Source organism: Harpegnathos saltator, unplaced genomic scaffold, assembly GCF_003227715.2.
Source record: "Harpegnathos saltator strain DR-91 unplaced genomic scaffold, Hsal_v8.6 scaffold215, whole genome shotgun sequence".
Classification (NCBI taxonomy): domain Eukaryota; kingdom Metazoa; phylum Arthropoda; class Insecta; order Hymenoptera; family Formicidae; genus Harpegnathos; species Harpegnathos saltator.
Window position 1 is genome coordinate 111,959 of NW_020230001.1, and position 18,383 is coordinate 130,341.

The following is an 18,383-nucleotide window of genomic DNA, read 5'->3' on the forward strand; positions in this document are numbered from 1 at the left end:
TTATATTCTTCTCTGTCTATTTTTATGACTTACGTTTATACACGTTATATCTTATAATTATTATATACAAATAATCATAGCAGGAATTCACAGGCTTTTTGCAAACTTTTCTTTTAAGGTTTCCACAAATTAAACAATAATTTGTAAGAAACCTACATACTATCCTTGTGTGAAGATATCTCTAAAAGCATGCAATGAAATAATTGCATCTTTTATTACTGCAGAGCTAAAATACTTGGTAATTTGACTTAATCATTAACTTTATGGTGGGAAAAACATTGCACCAGGTATATGATGATAAAGACGATTTAATTCCAGCATAAGATACTACAATATCAAGTGTAATATCATTTTATTCTAAATCAGATTTCAAGTGTTGGGTTCTTTGTTTTTACCTAAATGAGGAAATTTTAAATTCTTTGATATATTCGCATATGCATGCGTAATGTTTGGGGTACTATTGTTGCCGCATACACACAACGACGAGGAATACACTAGGGTGCAGGAATAAACGAAACGGTATTCGTGTCTCGCTTCGTCTCGGATTAAGATTGATCTATCTGTGCCGAATTGTCTATATAATATCGTACTATATAAGATCGTGAGATATCACATAACTATCATATTTATACGTATCGAACGAAATAACGATGACGCGAGACTGCTTCTTTACCGAATAGCTACGTCGCACGACATAGAAAACCAAATTATCACGATACGTATATTTCCTCCAATCAATCGATTGTGTAAGGGTATATGACGACGACTCTTCTCTTCCTCCTGCTCCTCCTCTTTCTCCTTCACACGTTATCCATCTTTAAATAGTTTAGGTAGAAGAATATAAATACCGTGGCACAGTTTCGCACATTAACACGCAGCGGCCCGCGCGAGCGACTGCACCTGGATAAATTATCATTAAAATTATTTTCTACTAGTTCGTCTCCTACACTCTCAACACTCTCATTCCAAGAGCTGAAGTACCCGTTGATACGTTCCATGGGGTAACACTAGTATTTCAGTTATGTTAGCACATCTTTAAGTTCTGACTGAACATAGAGGAACTGTCAGTTCCTTGAGGAACAACTTTACCTCAGTGTCGTATTAACACAACTGAGACCAACATACGAGAAGTTCTCGATGATGTAATGCTACGTCATAACACATATGTACGTCGAACGCACATCAACACCGCCAATCATTTAATTTTTTATAAGGATAACAGCGACGATAAAAAGTTAAAGTGATTGGCAACCGTCTCGTGGCGTGAAATTATTAGGAAAAAAAAAAAAAAACGCCACATGTATACCACAGTCCTTGCTTAGCCATGGACAGCTTCGTTCGGCGTACTTCAGGATCGTTGCTATCTTGTTAAAAGTGTTACGCGCTGCGTAACATTGCATAAATTAATAATAATACTTTCCATACCCGATCTTATCGATCACTCGAGATTAATTTATCAACATATGAACAGGATGAATGAAGTACACAATGATGACTGGCGCAAAAAAATAAATAAATTTTCAGTTCTATGAAGGATCATTAAAGGCTCAAGGAGTCGTCGACCAGTTGCTTGAGTTCCTTGAGGTGCTGCATCTTGCTACCGGTAGCGGGCGACGACGCAGTGGGGCGTCCAGCATATCTGGAAACACCAAAGTTCTCTCAGAACATGCAGACTCGCTTTTAAAAAGTCATATCACATATATAATAGCTACAAATGATAACAGTCAACATCTCCTAATGAAGATCAAGTTTCAATATTTAAGAAAAACACAAAATGCGAATATCATACAGTTATATCAATATTAAGATATTAAATATGTATTATTATATACATATATGCAAATCACTGTTGTATCGTCTCAATTATACAATTGCTATATTAATATTAATATAACTGTAATATTTTTATGATATATTTATTGTACAGGCATTAAATAAAAGAATTTCAATCTAAAAATTCTGTCTAATCGTGAGTAGAAATCATAATTTAGTAATATAAATACGGAGGTATGGGTTACATATTTACTCATACATCAAAATGGAAGTTTTTAGAATAAAGATTTCACATTAAATCGATAATTTCATTAACGTTACCTCATTATTCTCTGTTTTGTTTTAGCAGGTTCTGTTGACTCTGGCTCTGACACAGGTGTGGTTTTCGTCGGTTTGGACATTGAGAACAAACCGGCAAACCACCCTCCATCATTCTTACTCGTCTTTGACGCGCTTCCGACACTGCAACACACGGCCCAAATTTTTTTACTTTATTGTGAGAAACGTGTAGAGAAAAAAAAAAATGCTGCTGCTGCCGATAACCTCTTATAACAACGATAAAAAAACATATGTTGCAAGGAACATGATCGATTGTGAGATGTCTGTGCGCGTTGCACAATCAACAACTTCGTGACGTCACCGTGACCAAAAGTAAAAAAACATGTGGGCCGTGTGAACAGGTAGAGATACAAGAAGCGAAACGCAATATAGTGTAGCAAGTGCATCCATATTCGTAACACTTCACCTCACTGACGGCTGCGTTATCTCTTATTAGTACTTACGTCATATTTCGGGTGCCGTTAAGTGCCGTGTGGAACCTAGGTTGTACGTAAGTCCATGCGCCTTGATTCTTATGCTCCTCCTGAGACCATACCAACTCTGCGTTAGGATACTTGGCAGCTTCCTTCTTCACGAGATCATATGGGAAGGGCGAGATCTACAAAGCGCAAAGAAATTATATAATTAACATTAAAAACTGCACCGTATATTGTAAACAATTAAATTATGCCAGCGTACGTTGTTGACAATTATTTAGTGTATATATTAACATATATATTAATATATTAATAAAAAATGTTATCGAATGTTGAGCGCGATATAATTTAAATCTTAGTAGTAAGAGATTGTACCAAAAGTGACATAAAAAAAAAAGATCAAGTAACCTGTTCCACTCTGGCGATTGCGATTTTATCGTCTAATTGCCGCTCTGCGCGGGCTTTCTTCAGGTCGTAGTAAACCTTGCCCGAACAGAACAGCAATCTCTTGACATTGCTGGGGCTTTGAGCTGCCGTGCCCTCTTCCGGTATCACTCTGAGGAACTGTGTGCTTTCCAACATCAGATCGAAGTTTGACTTAGCCTCCGGATGACGAAGCAATGATTTCGGTGTCATCAGAATCAACGGCTTCCTGAAAGGCAGCGCAATCTGTCGTCGTAGGATATGGAAATAGTTGGCTGGTGTGCTACAATTTGCGACGATCCAGTTGCTATCGTGTAACTGACGAACGGCGAATTCTTCGCTCTCCGGCGGAAAATAGTCTGGATCGTCGGCAGACATTTGAAGAAAACGCTCCAAACGAGCACTGGAATGCTCGGGACCCTGTGACAAAAGAAAAATGTTACGCATGTACTTGTACAACAGGCGAACATGATCACACGCACGCATACATTTTATAAAAAATTAACTCGTAATTATTATAAGAAATAAAACTATATATAAAAAGCAAGTAAATGAATCAAAGTTGTTTTCCTGAGATCTAATGAAATGATATTTAAATAAGGTGTAGATTTACCATTCCTTCAAGGCCGTGAGGTTGCAACATTACGAGACCAGACTGTCTAACCCATTTGGCTTGACCGCTGCTGATGAATTGATCGATTATACATTGCGCGGTATTGTTGAAGTCACCAAATTGAGCTTCCCAGCACACTAATGCGTTGGGGTTTGTCATAGAGTAACCAAGCTCGAATCCTACGAGTGTTCGCAAAAAAATTCTTACTTATTTTACTTGTACAAGTAGAAATTTTGTAGATATTAAAATTATATTGAACACAAAATGATCTTACCAAGCACACCGAATTCAGAAAGAGAGCTGTTGCATACGGTGTAAGGTGCCTGATCAGGATACAAGTAGCAGAGTGGTCTATAAGTTGCCTTGTCAACCGTCTGATGGTGCAACACGTGATGCCTATGAGAGAACGTGCCTCTTTCTACATCTTGACCCGACAATCGGACATGAATACCTTCCTTGAGAAGAGATCCGAAGGCCATAGCCTCTCCGAGAGCCCAATCAACAGTTCTTGACTCGATCATCTCCATGCGAGACTTTAAGATCCGCTCAATACCTAATAAGATACCAAATAAGAGATTATTTTATATTTTATCTATAATTATTTATTCTAGACAAATTATTAAAATATATAAATATTAAATATTAAATATATAATATTAAAATATGCAGTATTAAAAATAATCAATACTTCTTTTGTAATAACATTTAAATATGAATTTTATCTTTATGCTAAATGAATCAATAACATTCAAATATCTCTGAATCAATCTCTCTCTGCAGTATTAATTTATACAATATAATTAAAATATATAATATAATTGAAATTAATGAAGCAACTTATTTTTATTATATAATTAATATATAATTAATAAATAAAATATAATTAATAAATAATATATAATTAATAAATGAAGCGACTTATTTTTGACGCCTTTCTACATACCTTTAAAGACAACAACTTCTTCCTTATACTCACCTTTATGGACAACAAACTCCGCCGCATTTGGTGGCAACGACGAAAACTTCTTCCCGATATGGACAAGAGTGTCCTCCTTGATACCAGTAGGTGACACTTTCAACGGGTCTTTCCCTTCGAAGAAACCAGACCACGGTGAGTCCAACCAATCTTTATACTTAATGTGCGTCTCCTGCCTGGCATTGTTATACGCTTCCTCGCAAATCTTCTCGTATTTGTCTTTCACGTCCTAAGTTTAACAACAGTTTTCAACGTAAGAACAAAATCACGTGAAACGCATTACGCGCTATAATTTGAATACCTTCACTTCTTCAGGAGTAACAACACTATCGGCAAGAAGCGTACTGGCGTACTTGTCGAGAGCCGGCGGGGTGTTCTTAATCTTGCGATACATCAGAGGCTGCGTGAACATGGGCTCGTCAATCTCGTTATGGCCGTTACGCCTATAAGAGACCAGGTCGATCACTACGTCCTTATGGAAAGTGGCCCTCCATTCCGCCGCCACCTTGCACACGTGCATCACAGCTTCAGGATCGTCAGAATTGACGTGAAAAATGGGCGCGTTCACCACCCTAGCCACGTCTGATAAGTTTAATGTTAAATGTTAAACTTGCTTTAGTTATCTATTGTTGAGGAAGAAAAGTAGAAGGTAGAGTGAGATTCGAGCTTGTACACGTGTACTGACCAGTACAGTATGGCGAAGATCGTGAATGCCGCGGGTCCGTAGTGAAGCCGATTTGGTTGTTCACGACGATGTGAATGGTGCCGTGAGTGGTGTAATCTGGTAGGTCGGATAGATGCATTGTCTCGAAGACAATGCCCTGACCGCAGAAAGCAGCATCCCCATGCAGCAGAATCGACATGACCTACATGACGCACGGATGATCCATTAAAAAAAATGATTATTGATCTGTTAAGAACTCGGACAGATTCGATCAGAGTTGTGGTTGCACAACATGGATATGCGACTGAATGTACGGGTAATAATATTTTGATGCAACTGCAACAATGCTCTAACGTAACTTTCATTAAACTGATATTCCATCAGCAGGAACTATGTAAAATTACGTTGCGTAATGTCCAGGACGAACATTTTTCTCAATTAAAGATCTCATGTTGCATAAATTTGTCGTAAAAAAGATATCCTTGGCGTATATAACGCTTATATAACGAAATCTACACTAACTTTTTTGCCTTCGCCGTCGCCCCGGTAGAACTGTTCGGCGCGTGTTTTGCCTTGGACTACCGGATCTACAGCCTCCAAATGTGACGGATTCGCGACCACAGCGAGCCGGATGTTCTTGTTGGTTACACGATTCAGACGCTCGATATACGTGCCCAAATGATATTTCACGTCTCCGGAACCCTAAAAGATGACGCGAAACGCTCAGGTCAACAAAGTAATTACGGCAATGCACATGTTTCACAGCTGTCGAGCATGCTCGTTTAGTACTTACATCATCGGCAGCTTCGAGAGCAGCAAATTGCGTGAATATCTGGCTCAACGGCTTGCGGCAGACATTAGCAAGAACGTTGAGACGGCCACGGTGAGGCATACCCATGACGATTGACTCGACTCCCAATTCCGTGGACTTATCGATCACTTGCTTCATAGCTGGAATCAAAATTTCGCAACCTTCCAGACCGAATCTCTTCTCCGACGACCATTTGCGCGCCAAGAATGCCTCGAATCTGCGTCAGATTGAAAGACACTCATCGACTACGTTTCTCAGACGCCAGTCAAACAAGCGTAGAATTGCGAGACTCTGATATTGCAAATTCCAAGCCACATCTCCACGTCCATTCGTTACAATTTTTTTATTTATTTATTTCTTTTCAATAGAGTGACCGTGAAGAAGTCTACCTTGAGAAGTGTCTCGCAGTGTGTGTGTGTATATAAAATTAAATGTACATATATTATTTATTTACATCAAACGAGATAAATAAAACAAATATAAAGAAAAGATAAGTAAAAATAAAGAGAAAGAGATAAATCAAACCATTAGGTTCCTTCTCTCGCCCCCTAAAAATTTTGTGACTTCCTCTTTTTTTGACTTTTGTGAAATTTATGACCTTGGTCTTTGATTTTGAAGTGTCATGTTGAAATTTGTAAGTTGGAATTTGAGCCCGCGATTGACGTTGGTCTTATTACCCAGTTGCACGCGTCAATCTGGCCAGGATAAGTCTCTTCTCGTCGTTCGTCACTTCCATGATCCCAGGTGTCTCCATCTTCTGCCTGATCCAGTTGCATTGCTCCAAAGAGTTTATGAACATAAACTCGACGCCGATGTGGCCGCAGTAGGCGGCTTCGAGTCGCTTCAAGATCTCACGCAGCGGCAACGACTTCTCCTTACCACCGATAAACGTGGTGGATGGTAATTTAAAGACGCGATCCATGTCTGACTCCTCTGTTTTAAGCGATTGGAATAAGAGACAGAGAAAAACACACGTATTTTACAAATACTCCCCGGCGGCGGACCAAGAGTTATCTAAATGCCGCAGTTTGTAGCAACACGCACACAAACGTGCTCGAAGCTGCGGCATTTGTCTGTCTTAAAATACTCCATTTGTCATAAAGTGTAAGTGTACAATCGGTAAGCTAAATCATTATGCGAAATGAGTCAAGTATACTCGAGTCTTCTCTTTTATCATTTTTTTTCTCCCAAATGTTTTGTTCGAAAAATTTACTGATACTGAAAATGTGCGTCTTGTACAGAAAAGGATTTTGCCTCAGAACTATATTCTTCGTTGATCAGTCAATATGGTACAATAGTACAAATTAACACATTTGTCATGATCTCCTAATTTTGTCATGATCCTCATCATTTCAATTCGAGAAATGACACATAGAGTTCTCATACGTCATATACGCAAATCGTTTTTCTGATAGCGATATACCTTCAGTGTTCACAGTGTATAAAGTAATTGAGTTGAAGATGTAAACATGCAGTATACTTTTGCGAGATATGTGAATGTGTACTGTACGCCACAGTATTTCACAATATTTGCGAACACAGCGCAAACAAGTAGTAAAATTGACAGAAGAAAACAAAATTCTCGAATATAGAGACGAAAGCTGTGTGGGTTGAGAAATAAAGCGAGTGTTATTAGAAAACCACTCACAACACCATCAAATATAAAAAAAGATGACGAAATTTAGAAGAAAATAAGGTGGAAAACATATCGTAAGCAAATTGTGATTAGTATTGTAACGTGATATAAAATTATAATTATTAACACAACATACAGAGATACAAAAAGAAAGAGCATACGACAGAGAATTTGAGATAACGCACACAACACGTCAATCCGTTACAGAGAGCAAGATATTCGGAATAAAAAATAAACGCGCTTAGGAAAATAAAAAAATAATAAAAAAAAAGGGAAAAAGAAAAAGAAGAAGAAGAACCCAAGCACCTCCATAGACTTTCACCCAAGTAGTGTTCAACTTTGTGCAAATACAAAACTGGTGCTTCCCGATAATTTGTTGGCAGTGAGAGAGAACCTTACAGAAAATTGGCGCTTTAGATGGTGATTATTACATACGTTTCATAAGGGTCGATACTCGATATTGGAGTTCCTGCGAGTAAGTAGTGCGTGGTCTCTTCCCTGTGGACATCAGACTCAAACTCAACAGTCGACCAAATACCGATCACTACAAAGATTCTTCTTCTTTATTTACTACCGTATTGTTTGCTGCGTGTTCAGTTTCGTGTTTGTTCGTAAAAGACATTAGGAAATTCAAGAGATCAACCGATGAACTTAGCAAATGCCCGATTTGTCGAAGTCAAATATAAATTGAACTCTCCGCTATGGAAGACAATAAATTGTTTTCTTTTTTTATTTTTTTCGTTCGTATTCTTTTCATATTTAATAATTATTAGTATTACCCAAATAAATCAATCGTGTCATGTTCGCAGAGTGAGAACAAAAGATATATGAAATTATGAAAATGTGCAAACGGAGATAACAAGGTGTGTATACTGAAAACTGCAAAATTATATTGAAAAAACTAATCAGTGGACTGAATGAATAATACGATAAATCAAATAGCAAGCGAAGCTTCGTAAGCACATTCCGTGTGTGTATATCAACCGAGAGAATACTGATAGAAGATTCGTTTCTCTCATATAGTTCATTATGTAAGAACACATTATGCGTTAATCTTAATTTCTTTTTATTTCTTTTTACGTCAAATGCAAGACGATATTTGAATGTATTTTACAGAATAACGGTATATATAGGTAAATATAGTTTTCATATGAATAATTAATACTTGGAAATGTGCTTGAAGACGTAAACAGTCACAATTGTGTTATCGATAGTCTAACTGATTAGTAATCTTCGAAACGATCAAGTGATGTATTACTGCTCGTAAAAGAGAGAGCTTTTATATATTTACTCTGTCTTATTAACGCAGAGACACGTTCATTTAGGCTTACCGAATGAATAATGGTTATACAGTAATTCTTGCGGATGTCTATCGTCAAGATCAGCGCTGTTGATGCCGAGTGGATCCAATTTAGCGATATGATGGCCACGAATCTGTCAATTTAACGGCACATTCATACGAACTGGATAGTCTTCAGATTTTCATTGCGTCTTAATAGCGCAGTAATGATATAATTAAGATAAATTACTGTGCTTGATGTTTCATTTACTCTCCTTCTCTCTTCAAATATTCCAGTATAGTACAACGAAAAAAGACAATACTATACGATGCAAGCCATCATTATTTTCATATATATATATATATATATATATATACTTATAACCCTCCACACTGTATATATATATATATATATATACATATATATATATATATACAGTGTGGAGGGTTATAAGTTTACAACCCGAAGTGTGAAGGTAGATTAGGTTAAGACAAACATAAAAGTCCCGTACCGTTTTGCGAGATTCGCAATAATTATCGAGTTATTAATGATAGAAATCTGAGGAATGGGAGCGCGCCGACATAGATGATTGGAGAAGTGTTGCAGCTACTCAGGCCACAGTACGGCCCACTCGACCCAGCAACTGTTGGCGGCATGCGGCGAGACGTAGGTCCGGCGACGTAACAACGAATAGCGGCGCATTGTCTTTCCCCTCGCCGCGCACCGGCAACAATTGCTAGATCAACTGGGCCGTGCTGCGGTCTAAGCAGCTGCAACGCTTCTCCAATCATTTATGCCAGCGCACTCCCACTCCTCAGATTTTTGTCATTAATAACTCGATAATTATTGCGAATCTCGCAAAACGGTATGGGATTTTTATGTTTGTCTTAACCCAAACTACCTTCACACTTCGGTTGTAAACTTATAACCCCCCGTATATATATATATATATATATATATATATATATATATAAAGGGAAAAAAAGAAGAAAGAAAAAAAGGAAAAAAAAAGAAAAGAAAAACATCATATCACAGTAATTAAAAATATGTGCGTACTAAGTATTAAAATTTATAAAGCGTTAATCTGTAGAACAAAGTTTAAGAATTCATCTTGCGAGTGTGTTATCCATCCCTTAATTTTTCTTATTATTACCAATGCTTTATGCGGTGTTTTTCGCTCAATTATGAAACAAGAAACAATATAAGTGATTTCAACTATTCCTCTGTTATGGCAAATAGAAGTAAAAATAATTATGAGTTAGTTAAGAAAATTGAAAGAGAAACAGGCATATTAAACGACGAAATGCAAGTGACCAAAAGCGATACATATATAACATATACGAAGTGTGCATGCAAAACCAACAGGAGGAACTTTCTTGTTCTTACCTTTGACGTTTTACTCACATATACGTTTCTATGTGCATATTTATCGATTTGCATTCTGTCAACGGGATTTTATACTCAGCCATTTCTATCGCTTACACATATGGAAACATATGTAACACACGACTGATCGCATACCCAATTTAATTGTTGATTATTATGGCAAGATGACGCGAAAGCAGTTTCATGATTCAATGGAATGTGTTTCATGTTTATACAACCACTTTCAGTATCAGTGCGAATTTATCATAGTATATAAAGCTTACTTGACATCATTTGTAATACATAGCGTAATATCAATCTTATATAACACACTTTCCCTTTCGCTAAACTTAAAAATGATTTAATTACAGAGTATTTTAATATCGAAAAACAAGTTTGACAAATAAAATCTCCAAACTACTTAAAAATTATTTGATCATGGAATGTTTTATGTCAAAAAGAAACTCGATAAATAAAATCTCGTTAGGACTGTAAAAAAATGATAAATTTTTACTTTTTACTTAACTTCATGAATTTCTTTATAGATTAAGGTACGTTTGATATGTTGTAAAATTATTATTGCGCTTTGAGAATTTGTATAAAGTTACATTATTATGAAACACAAAAATGTCAAAGAAAGGTATATTCCTTTGTCGGGAAAATCAAATGTAAGATGTTATTTAAAAATGATCACATGAAATGATAATATACCGAAAGCGCACTAGGAAAAGCTGTTTCAATGGATAAAATCACAAAAAAAAAAAAAAAAAGTATTTCTTGTTCGTATTTACGTAGACCACACATAAAATCCAAACCAATGTGATGTAATTCTCATACATCTTTGTCGCATATATATGAAGAAATCCAATGTCTATAGAATAAAACAAGCCCATGAAAAAATGCTTCGGGGATGTAAAGCCTTACCAAGCATATATTGTCGCAGCACTTGTTCTGGGGACCCTTTGCGGGCTGCGTAATGTGTATGTATCTGGTCTGTTTGCATAATACCCAAGGGATCCAGATCGGCAACTAAGTGACCTCGAGCCTATACGTCAAACGAATAATCCCGAAAAAAAAACTTCACATTTATATCACTGTGCTTAACTTTGAAATTGCGCTACATATAGTTCCAATCAGAGAAAAATAACATGAGGCGGTGTAGCTGTACAAATAGGTAAGCATTCTATTTCTATACTTTCCAATCTTTACAACATAGTAATGAAATTGAGATTGTCCTTGAGAAATTGCACACATATCAGCATTTTTATCCTTTCCATAATTTTAATTTAATTATATTAAAGAAAAAATCACGATCATTGTGTTATATAAATTATCAAATTTCGTAATTTCAGTCGATTTCGGTCAAACAAGTTGGAAATTTATACTGCTGCTTCTTTCTCGATGTTAGTAAACATCCAGACTACTGACATTATGAATATGAGCCAAAATTATCATCGGAAAGATCATGTCACCTTTGCTGAGAAAAAGATGGAGTTGCAAGGCACTTTTGGAGATAAAATACGCAATAAAGCAATTATATAATATTCGACATAATAGATGTATGACTATAACCATACTTGCTAATTACACCCAATGCATTCTGCAATCATTATGTAACTTATCATGTGATAGCACATGAAACGTATGAATGATGCTAGAATTTTTGAAAAACATGCGATAACGATAAACATAAATTTTAACGTCCACGTAAATTTTATTGTCCGTGTACTAGCTTCGTACTGACATGATCATTCTGAATTTATATAAGTTCATATTATATATATGTATAAAATTTTATATTTCATATTATATAAAAATTATTTCTTCTGCTTATACTTTTACTACATATTTTATATAAACGAAACTAGTACGCAGATATTAAAAGCTTTTGTATGGTGAATTTTACATGCAAAAATATGTATAAGATTTCTAGGACTGTATATAAGGCGCATGTATACATGTCTGCCCGAAAAATAAATTCTAATGCATGCCACAACAATTCTCCTAATACACAAATAAATTACGAAAGTTGATATATCAACAACATCGTTTTTCTTTAAATATAATGGTATTAAGCAATTTATCAATTCCTCTATTATTAAATATCACTAAAATTAAAAATCTAATTATCAAAATTGTTATTAGAATATAGTATATTTTTCTCATTTATATAAATTATAAGAGATTAATATATTATTCCATTTAGAAACATTCTTTCAAGCTCCCACATACTTTTTATTAGATATTAGATAGGAGCATAAAATATGTTAAGTTCACGATTAAAGTATTGTAAAAGGAAAGTAGGAAAAAAATCTCTCGATGCATTACATCACGTATTTTGTTACACAAATAAATTGCTTAAGGCTAAACGAGGTGTCGTCTCTTGCAAGCGAAATAATAACATTAACAACGATTAACAATTATCGTTATTCATCATATTTTCGGCACAATATCGCAGGATAAGAGCGTCATGCGTCATATAAGACGCTTGTTTGCAAGAGTTACACGTTGAAATCTTGGACGTGAAGATAAAGCAAACAAAATTTCGGCATTATTTTACGGACATACCTGATAAGAACGAATAATAGCTTGCACTGCTAGATGATCGTCAATAATTTTTTCATTGACAGGCATTTGGCCAATTTGCGTTCCAGCCAGGGGCAAGAGCGATCCAAGCGGCACTTGGTTGTGACTTGGAGCGAGAGATGGTGGTGCCTGATACGCGTGCCCCGGAGCAGCTCCAGCGGTGCTGTTTCGAAAGAAGGAGTCCCATGACTATAACAAGAGGGAATCAAATAAATTTTAAAGATATTTTAAATGCGATGATTGGAATAAACATCAAAACTACATTTCACGGGATGTAAAGTAATAAATGATCAGAACGCAAATGTGAAGCTAAATAGAATATAACTGAACTTTTGTTCTGCACAGAATCCACACACACATATACACACGTATAAGAATATCCCAAACTTCGCGACTTCAATTTTACCGAGTTTTCCAAGCAACGTTTATGATGAGAAAAAATTATTTTCATATTGCTCAGAAAAATTCTGGGTTAAATTAAGATCGCGAGATCTGGGGCACCACTGTACATGATAAATAAAACTTCTCATTAATTCCATTCTGCACCCAACTTATAGCTCGGCTCTTGTCACCGACGAGGTAATATTGGAGACCTTCAGTTTTAAATTCTTCAACTTACAAATACACAAATTTACGATGTTCTTGATAGATTTAACAGTTTAATGTATAATATCTTAAAGTTACTCACCACATGCACGCTGCTAGGATCTTGCAGCCACGCGTTATACATCAATTCGACGTAGGAGCTGGAGCTACCATTTAGGAAAGGTTCGCTTGAAACACGGCTGTTGAGCTTGCGCGTGGTTTCGGTGAAGATTACCTGGTTAGTCCTTGTTAACGGATGACTGCGGACTACCCAGGATGCGTATCTTTCACGCCCGCATATGTTTGGCGCCAAAGGCGCCAGTCTATTGAACAATGTCCTTGCTTTATACATTTTTTTTTACCTGGAAAGCAAAAAATATCATTGTACGTTATCTATCTTGATCTTGTTTGATTGTTTCATCTTTGGGTAGAGGGAAAGAGAGAGAGGAAGTGCTTTATCGTAGGAAGTGCTGATGATACGGGAAGGATACGGATAAGACAAGAAAAGTGCGCAAATTGCGGCCATAGAGATAAGATGTACTTAATATTTTACGTGTCATTTAAACTGATTAAGCGAGCACGTTATCTGAAGATCGCACCTGCAGTTAGATTAAGGCACATCACGCAAATGCCTTGTTTAATCATAAACTACTAATGAGGGGGGTAAAAACACAATAATGAGGATACAAATACACCGATAAGCATGATACCAATACATATTATGCTCATCTTAGGCCGATACGGTCGTCATAATCAGATTCGTTCGGTCTTATCTGCTATCTGCCGTTTTATCGCGACTTCATGCGTCATCCAACTTCTAAACTTTGTCTGCATAACATATTAATTGAATGCTTAGACACGCGAGGAATAACGGGAGAGCACATTTTGCAAAGTTATGTAAACAACTACGTCGATGCACCCGAGGTCCCATATAACGCAATTACACATACGTATATAAGCAATTATACATGCATGTTTTGTTATGCATGTTGGGTATGCGTCTGTATATGTGTGAAAGAATACATATATGAAGAGCGGTACTAAATAAAGCTTCAGTGTGAATTTATGCACTTATGTTTACAGGAGTAACTCGATGCTACATTTTGGACCCGGGTATATAGATCACAATTCGCAATTGCATCACAAGACGCAATACGTCAAATTCGAGATAAATGTATGATGGAATCGATCGATATCGGCGTACGGCTGAACAGATGACATGCAATATACTTTGTGAATTGCAATAAATGATCGGCATGTGTGACTTGGCTTATACTGATATCATTAACACACGCGCGCGCGCGTGCGCACATTGTTATTACATTATATAATATTTAATGTACCTGTACAAGGTGACTTACTTTAAATGATCGCTTAAAATATCTCGAAGGAAATACATTACTCGGAAAAATATTTCAAACAAAAGTTTGAACACAAGGTCAGACCAAGGTGACTGCTTTATCGCCTCCTGAGATCTAAACAATTTTTTGCTTTGAAACATTTTTTGCGAATATCCATTGCTTCCGGAATATTTTTAGATAGGCATTTAAGATGGGTCACTCTGTGTGTATGTGTATTTGTATAAACAATTGATATATATTTGATTCTTATACTAAATTGCAATGTGAAAAACTTATGCGTTTTATTGTTAGCACTGTAAATATTCAGACGTAAAAGTTCTATTTTAAAGAACTGGCAGTCCTCCAGATTGCATAACAGAACGCTTTCTGAAGAAAAATTTCGTCAAACGCCCCACGGAATTCTGCAGAAAATCTAAAGCTCTCATTGAGAACACGCTGTGTATACTTTTGTCTGGATGTAAAAGATCATATATTATCTTAAAAGGTTCTCGAAACGAGACCAGCGGGATTAAACGATCGGCAAAACACTGTTATCTAAAGTATGAGAGAGATACGTAAGAAAGAGTACAAAGAATAAAAAGGCGCCGTGTGTTGAGGTTGAGGTAGACACGTCAACTGTAATTCTTTTTGCCATTATCAATGGCAGACGTTTTGCCTGTGATAAGCGTTGACAGACGTTCTGTCTGTCTCGCCGACACATTCGTATTTTTTAAGTGATGTAACATTAAAAAGTATTAAATTTCCTTCAACAGTAACGGCAGTTTTCTCACTTTTCTTTTTAAAAACAGGAAAAAATTCCACAGCTTATACTTAACGCTGTGACCTCCGGACTGAAATTCAAATGACAATACTGAATATATATAGCATGACGGCGAAACTTCAAGGCTTTGAAAACGACTTTTGACATATAGAGTTAAACAGCAATTATTATATCGTTATACTCAGTAATCGCTATCAAATACTTCGAGTTTCATTAAGAAACTAATTTAAAGATTATCAGAAGAAAAGAAATAACGATTAAACTAATCTATATGAGAGTATTCATTGATATATCTTCATTCTAAAATGTTATTTCTTATTTTAGGAGAATTAAAAGAATATGTCACGCGGGTGGTGCAAAATCAGCGACATGTTATTCGACGAATAACATTTGGCTCGTTACACGAAAACATGACCCACGTAGTATGGACACGTGAAATCAGTCCGGCGTAAAATGTGTCGATAGAAAAGAATCGATTTGCATGAAATATTTTCCGTTAAAAAATATATACGAGATGAAAAGCAATCGTGTGTATGTGTGTAAATACATCTTGTGTATTAATGACTTTAACCGTGTAACAAGCAAATAAAACAAATTAAGAATTTTTCTTCGCGTATTTCCCCGGTAAATAATCCGGGTGGTCATTATGCAAACATCAATATCGTTATAGGACGCGAATAACATTTTGTCACTTGTTTATCCCACTAAACGGCTAAAGCGCAGAGAAAGTGCAAGAAATCGCGATTACAGAGAATCCGCCGAGTCTCAATGAATTCGCGGTAGAACACTTTCGAAGGAAACCTGACGATCGACTGGCCTCGTTAAACGCGACTGCGGAACACTATTGGGGAAAAAAAATCATCGAGAGAGAGAGACTGACTCACCTCTTGCGATAAGGTCTCCGCGAAATTACGGAGGCGGGGGAATACCGAACGATGTTGGAGATCTGCGCGTTAGCTCGCGCGGACAGATACCCCGCTCTCGATGAAACGCGGTTTCGCGTGCCGTTGCTTAAATGTCATATCGCCGGGATGACAAGCGAGAGGCGCGCAATTACACAACATGCGATTATATCTGCATTTTTTCTCTTATCCTCGTCGCGCTTCGCTGTACCGTTCACATTCGGATTGCACACACCGAGCTTAGAGACAAAGATCGAGACCATGAGGGAGACAGATGCTCGCGCCTCCATCGACATCGATTAAACCTTAACCTTAATCCGAGTTCATATTTTTGCTCAATACCGGTTTTCATCAACGTTAGTAATGAAATCTCAATTGAGATTCAAACTTCGGTTAAATCGACGTTAGTACGTTTCAGTGTTGGCACAGCCAGGTAAGGAAGAGTGTGGAGGGGGGGGGGGGGAAGAATGAAAATTCTGCGAAAAGGCACAGTGAGAGAGAGAAGGGGAACAGACCTTGTGCGAGTTTTCCGCTTTTTCTCCGGTTACATTGTACATTTTCCGCGTTCGGAACGAGAAAAGGCGCGACCTGACCGTTTGTTTCGGTCAAGGATTTCCCGCGTTTGAAACAAAGAAACGAATCCATGCACGTTGCTCTCGGACGAAAGAAAAAAAAAAGAAGAAACGGTAGGCGAGATGAATACAGACGATGCATTAGTATGTAGAAAAGAACGCGGGCGGGAAGCTTAATTGAACTCGAACGCATGCACCGCATGTGCGAATGCAGACGAGACGAAACGGGAGCTGCGGTTGCGCTCGTGTCGCATTCGCACGCGAATGGACCCGGTGAAAGATCCGCTGATGAAATCTGCAAACTACCGCGGTTCATAAGCAACGTTATCGCGGAGACGGTTAGACGCGCGTGAACATCGTATTCGTGCGAGACGCTCGAGTCGCAAATTTGGCGATTAGGGTGTCACCGTTAGCGAAGGACAACCGCATGCCGCCGCAGCGACGTGAAGTTAACGCCGAGCACGTTGCGCCTGAGCGCGATGGATTCTTCCTGAAAAGCCGCGACGAGTACGCGCGAGTCGAGTGACTATTTTCGTCGTCCGGTCGCGACGTTTTTACGTAATCGACCGTAACCTGGCGTCATCAACGAACAAAAGCATATACATATGCACGGCGTGAGCGAGCAACAGAGAGAAGGACAGAACACCGTCTGGTCGATCGATCGTACACGGATGGGTCGGTTATGAGGCATCGCATTGTTGGCGAATTTCAACCGAGAGATTATGTTTCCGCGAATGTCGCGATGTCGTTGGGAGATCCTAACCCGGCCGTGCGCGATGCGTCGTCGTCGAGCGCGTACTTCATATCTAGGCTTGCTCACCTGTTGTTAACGCGCTACGACACCAACGAACCGTCCACCATTTGCAAACTAACTGGCACGTCGTCATGCATCCTCCTAAAATACGTTCGCGACGTAGATCCCAGCGCCACCTGGTGACGAAAACGGACACGAGACGCTGAAGAAGCGGCCGCGTTCGAAATTGTCGCTGTCGCATATAACGATGGTGCGGGACGCGCGACGCTAACGTTTCGTGGTTTGTATACTGCACACTTTGTTGAATTTTTGCGTACTCCTCCATCCTATCGAGAGAAAGAGAGAGAAAAAGAGAGCAAAGGTCCGTTATTTGTAGATACACTGGATTGCGTTCTGTGTACACTTGGAGTAAAGTGGGGTTAGAGAGGCTTCGAAAAACGCTATCTTTGCGCCTTCCTGATTGTCAAGCTGAAACAATGTTACACAATGTTGACACTCTCGTACGAGAAAAACAAAAGTTGGAATCAAAAAGGTACGTTGACACTGGCTGCGTTCAGAAGAACAAAA

The 18,383-nt window shown here is 37.8% G+C and overlaps 1 protein-coding gene across 6 annotated transcripts; it reads right to left on the reverse strand.

Moving 5' to 3' along the window:
• Nucleotides 1-290: 290 nt before the first annotated feature.
• Nc73EF (oxoglutarate dehydrogenase Nc73EF) lies at nucleotides 291-17,971 on the reverse strand. Of its 6 annotated transcripts, XM_011142778.3 has the most exons (17): nucleotides 17,883-17,971; nucleotides 13,571-13,829; nucleotides 12,865-13,071; nucleotides 8,983-9,085; nucleotides 8,087-8,149; nucleotides 6,693-6,948; nucleotides 5,998-6,232; nucleotides 5,727-5,906; nucleotides 5,226-5,406; nucleotides 4,842-5,122; nucleotides 4,541-4,769; nucleotides 3,839-4,117; nucleotides 3,565-3,743; nucleotides 2,937-3,371; nucleotides 2,556-2,710; nucleotides 2,095-2,235; nucleotides 291-1,639 (listed from the first exon to the last, which is right to left on the reverse strand). In XM_011142778.3, exons 2-17 carry the CDS (start codon nucleotides 13,817-13,819, stop codon nucleotides 1,540-1,542), a joined length of 3,273 nt encoding a protein of 1,090 aa, XP_011141080.1. In that variant the 5' UTR covers nucleotides 13,820-13,829; nucleotides 17,883-17,971; the 3' UTR covers nucleotides 291-1,539. The 6 variants fall into 6 exon arrangements, with proteins under 6 accessions (XP_011141080.1, XP_011141084.1, XP_011141085.1 ...); XM_011142782.3 differs by lacking the exon at nucleotides 8,087-8,149; XM_011142783.3 differs by lacking the exon at nucleotides 2,095-2,235.
• Between the last annotated feature and the right edge of the window lie 412 nt (nucleotides 17,972-18,383).